This window comes from Malurus melanocephalus, unplaced genomic scaffold, assembly GCF_030028575.1.
Source record: "Malurus melanocephalus ecotype Western Australia unplaced genomic scaffold, MMel_1.1 scaffold_2962, whole genome shotgun sequence".
NCBI classification, from domain to species: domain Eukaryota; kingdom Metazoa; phylum Chordata; class Aves; order Passeriformes; family Maluridae; genus Malurus; species Malurus melanocephalus.
The window spans coordinates 2,314-7,428 of NW_026626194.1; the positions used below are offsets into that span (position 1 = coordinate 2,314).

A 5,115-nucleotide genomic window follows, 5' to 3' on the forward strand; every position below is an offset into this window, starting at 1 on the left:
GGGGGTCCCCCCGTCGTGTACCACCCCAAAAATTCCAAATCCTTGAACACCTGCTTGACTTTTTTGGGGAAAAATTCAAAATTGGGACCCAAAATCCCAAAATTTTGGCAGAAATCCCAAAATTCCTCCCCAAAATCCCAAATTTCCAGCAGAAATCCCAAATTTCCACCCCAAATTCCCAAAATTTCAGCAGAAATCCCAAATCTCCACCCCAAAATCCCCCAAATTTCACCGCAAAACCCCTCAAACTCCACTCAAATCCTCCCAATTTTTCTCCAGGAATCCTAAAATTTCAAAAAAATCCCAAAAAATCCCCAAAATCAAAAATAATCCCCTCAGGATCCTCCCAAAACCCTCCAAAAACAGCACCAGGAGCCTCCAAACCCCTCCTAAAATCCTCCCTGAACTCCCCCAAAACAGCCCCAAAACCCCTCAAAATCCACTCAAATCACCCCAAATTTTTTCCAGAACATCCCAAATTCCCAAAAATCCCAAAATTCCCAAAATTTGCTTACATTGCTCCTCCTTGGTGTAATAGTACTCCTTGTCGATGAGCAGGTGTCCCCCGGAGCCCCAAAATCCCCCAAAACCTCCCCCAAATTTACCCTAAATCCTCCCAAATTCACCCAAAATCCACTCAAAACCTCCCAGATTTTTTCCAGGAATCCTAAAAATCCCAAAAAATCCAAAGCAATCCCAAAAATAAAAAATAATCCCCTCAGGATTCTCCCAAAACTCTCCAAAAACAGTACCAGGAGCCTCCAAACCCCTCCTAAAATCCTCTCCAAACTCCCCCAAAAACAGCCCCAAAACCCCTCAAAATCCACTCAAATCTTCCCAATTTTTATCTAGAACATCCCAAATTCCAAAATTCCCAAAAATCAAAACAAATCCTAAAAAATTCCCCTCAGGATCCTCCAAACCCCCTCCTAAAATCCCATCAGGGACCACCAACCCCCCTTAAAATCCCCTCCGAACTCCCCTAAAACAGCCCCAAAACCCCTCAAACTCCACCCAAATCACCCCAAATTTTTTCCAGAACATCCCAAATTCCCAAAAATCAAAAAAATTCCTAAAAAATTACCAAAATTCACTCACATTGCTCCTCCTTGGTGTAATAGTACTCTTTGTCGATGAGCAGGTGCCTCCCAGAGGTCCAAAATCCCCCAAAACCTCCCCCAAAATCCCCCAAATTTCACCCAAATTCACCCAAAATCCACTCAAATCCTCCCAGATTTTTTCCAGGAATCCTAAAAATCCCAAAAAATCAAAAAAAATCCCAAAATTCAAAAATAATCCCCTCAGGATCCTCCAAACCCCCTCCTAAAATCCCATCAGGGACCGCCAACCCCCCTTAAAATCCCCTCCGAACTCACCAAAAAAAGCCCCAAAATCCCTCAAAATCCACTCAAATCACCCCAAATTTTTTCCAGAACATCCCAAATTCCCAAAAATCCCAAAATTCCCTAATTTTGCTCACATTGCTCCTCCTTGGTGTAATAATACTCCTTGTCGATGAGCAGATGTCCCCCGGAGCCGTGGGCCAACAGCTCAAAGGAATTCATCACCTCGATGTTCCGGCCCTCCTGGCGCCCGATCAGCGCCCCCACCACTGGAAATTTGGGAATTTTGGGAAATTTTAGGAATTTGGGATTTCCAGGAAAAAATTTGGGGTGATTTGGGTGGAATTTGAGGGGTTTTGGGGCTGTTTTAGGCGAGTTCGGAGGGGATTTTAGGGGCGGTTTGGAGGCTCCGGATGGGATTTTTGGAGGGGGTTGGGAGGGTCTTAAGAGGATTTTTGGGATTTTTTGGGAATTTTTGGGGTTTTTTAGGAATTTTCAGAGTTTGAGGGGATTTAGGACAATTTTTGGGGGGATTTGGGGTGGTTTTAAGGGATTTTGGGGCAGTTTTGGGATGGTTTTGGCACTCCCAGGGCCGTTCATCACCTTGATGTTCCGCCCCTCCTGGTGCCCAATCAGAGCCCCCACCACTGAAATTTGGGAATTTTGGGAAATTTTGGGAATTTGGGATTTCCAGGAAAAAATTTGGGGTGATTTGGGTGGAGTTTGAGGGGTTTTGGGACAAATTTTGGGGAGTTCGGAGGAGCTTGAGGGGCTCCTGATGGGATTTTGGGAGGGGGTTGGGAGGGTCTTAAGAGGATTTTTGGGAATTTTTTGAGATTTTTTTTTTTAATTTTGGGGGTTTTTAGGAATTTTGGGAGTTCTGGAAGGATTTTGGGTGGTTTTGGGGTGGTTTTGGGGTGGTTTTAGGGGATTTTGGGGCAGTTTTGGGATGGTTTGGGCAGTCCCAGGGCAGTTCATCACCTCTATGTTCCGGCCCTCCTCCCTCACCACCGAAATTCGGAGAATTTTGGGTTTTTTTTCTTTTTTTGGAGTTTTTTTAGGAATTTCGGGGATTCTGGAAGAATTTGGGAGGGATTTGGGAGGTTTTTGGGGAGAATTTTGGGAATATTTCGGGAATTTTCCCCTACCTTGCCTGCTCCTCTCCCCTTGGGATCAGAAAGTGATTTCAGGGCTATTTTTGTATATTTTGGTCATTTTTGGGGTCATTTTTACCGGGTTTTCACGCAGTTTGGGATCATTTCGGGGTATTTTTGGGAATATTTCAGGAATTTTCCCCACCTTGTCCGTTCCTACTCTCCTGGGAGCACAGGGAGATTCTGGGTTTATTTTTGTGTATTTTTGTCATTTTTGGGGTTATTTTTACGGGGTTTTCGCGCAGTTTGGGATAATTTCGGGATAATTTTGGGAATATTTATGGAATTTTCCCCACCTTGTCCGTTCCTCCCCTCCTGGGAGCGCAGGCGGATCCAGTGGTCGGAGATGTTGAGGATGACCAGAGGGTGCAGAGCCACGGAAACGCTGCCGGTCACTCCCCCCGCCATCACCTGCGGCACGCCTGGGGGCGGGGCCAAAGCCTCAGGGGCGGGGCCAAAGCCTCAGGGGCGGGGCCACCTCCCGAGGGGCGTGGTCACAGCGGAATGGGTAGTGGGAACTCAAAAATGGGGCGGGAAAACCCAAAAATGGGGCGTGGGAACCCAGAAATAGGGGGGTGGTCACCTCCCGAGGGGCGTGGTCACAGCGGAATGGGGCGTGGTCACAGCGGAATGGGGCGTGGTCACAGCGGAATGGGGCGTGGTCACAGCGGAATGGGGCGTGGGAACCCAAAAATGGGGCGTGGTCACACCGGAATGGGGGGGTGGTCACCTCCCGAGGGGCGTGGTTAACTCCCGAGGGGCGTGGTCACACCGGAATGGGGCGTGGGAACTCAGAAATGGGGCGGGAAAACCCAAAAATGGGGCGTGGGAACCCAGAAATGGGGGGTGAGAACAAAAAAATGGGGCGTGGTCACCTCCAAAAGGGCGTGGTCACACCGGAATGGGGCGTGGGAACCCAAAACTGGGGCGTGGTCACATCGGAATGGGGCGGGGTCACCCCAAAGGGCGTGGTCACAGGGGAATGGGGCATGGTCACATCGAAATGGGGCGTGGTTAACTCCCGAGGGGCGTGGTCACACCAGAATGGGGTGTGGGAAGCCCCAAATGGGGCGTGGGAACCCAAAAATGGGGCGTGGTCACCGCGGAATGGGGCGTGCTCAACTACAGAGGGGCGGAGCAAGCACCTCAGGGGCGGGGCCACCCAGAGGGGCGTGGTCACACAGGAATGGGGCGTGGTCACCTCCCGAGGGGCGGGGCCACAGCGGAATGGGGCGTGGGGACCCAAAATTGGGGCGTGGTCACAGCAGAATGGGGCGTGGTCACCTCCCGAGGGGCGTGGTCACACACACAAAAAAAAAGGGGGGCGTGGTCACCTCCATTAGGGCTCCTCCCGCCTTTTTTCCCCTCAGGATCTGCCCCATCCCGGTGCCGTTCCCGATGCGATTCCCGGCGGTTTTGGGGTTATTTCCGGTGATTTTGGGGCCATTCCCGGGGATTTGGGGCCATTCCCGATCCCTTCCCCGTCCCCGTTATTCCCGGTGCCGTTCCCGTTATTCCCGGGGCTCCCCCTCAGGTTTTACCCCTCACGATCCGCCCCATCCCGGGTCTATTCCCGGGGCCGATCCCGGTGCCGTTCCCGGGTCTATTCCCAATTCCATTCCCGGGGCCGTTCCCGTTATTCCCGGGGTTCCCCCTCACATTTTTCCCCTCACGATCTGCCCCATCCCGGGGCTGTTCCCGGTGCGATTCCCGGTGATTTTGGGGCCATTCCCAGGGATTTTGGGCCATTCCCGGTCCCTTCCCCGTCCCCCCGTTATTCCCGGGCCCATTCCCGTTAATACCGGAGTTCCCCTCAGATTTTTTCCCTCACGATCCGCCCCATCCCGGGTCTATTCCCGGTGCCGTTCCCGATTCTATTCCCGGGCCATTCCCATTATTCCCGAGGTTCCCCCTCAGATTTTTCCCCTCACAATCTGCCCCATCCCGGTCCCTTCCCTGCTCGCCCGTTATTCCCGGTGCCATTCCCATTAATACCGGAGCTCCCCTTCAGGTTTTTCCCCTCACGATCTTCCCCATCCCGGTCCATCCCGGTTCCCGATTCTATTCCCGGTGCCGTTCCCATTATCCCCGGGGCAATTCCCGTTATTCCCGGGGCTCCTCCCGCCTTTTTTCTCCTCAGGATCCGCCCCATCCCGGTGCCGCTCCCGATTCTATTCCCGGGTCTATTCCCGGTGCCGTTCCCGTTATTGTCGCCGCCGTTCCCGTTACCTGCCCCGTCCACCTCCATCCCGCCGTTATTCCCGGTGTTCCCCCTCAGGTTTTCCCCTCACGATCCGCCCCATCCCGGGTCTATTCCCGGTGCCGTTCCCGTTACTCCCGGAGTTCCCCTCATTTTTCCCCTCACGATCCGCCCCTATCCCGGCTCTATTCCCGCCGCCGTTCCCGTTACCTGCCCCGTCCACCTCCATCCCGCCGTTATTCCCGGCGTTATTCCCGGTGCCGTTCCCGGCGCTCCCGGAGCCCCCCCCGCCCCCCCCGCAGGAGCCGCCGCCTCCCGGCGCCGCCGCCGCCATCTTGGAGCCCTCACGGGGCATGCGCGAGGCCGGAGGGGGCGTGGCTTAACGGGAGTGCGATTTGATTGGACGGCGCACGTAATG

The 5,115-nt window shown here is 53.3% G+C and overlaps 1 protein-coding gene across 1 annotated transcript in view; it reads right to left on the reverse strand.

Moving 5' to 3' along the window:
- Positions 1–5,076, reverse strand: part of LOC130587986 (COP9 signalosome complex subunit 6-like) — a gene marked incomplete at its 3' end in the record, with an annotated part of 7,035 nt that extends 1,959 nt beyond the window's left edge. Inside the window, exons 1-4 of the mRNA XM_057388944.1 lie at positions 4,908–5,076; positions 2,794–2,919; positions 1,481–1,612; positions 6–58 (exon numbers count right to left, since the gene is read on the reverse strand). Coding sequence (XP_057244927.1) covers positions 6–58; positions 1,481–1,612; positions 2,794–2,919; positions 4,908–5,052 — 456 coding nt within the window. The remainder of the gene's footprint in view (positions 1–5; positions 59–1,480; positions 1,613–2,793; positions 2,920–4,907) is intronic.
- Between the last annotated feature and the right edge of the window lie 39 nt (positions 5,077–5,115).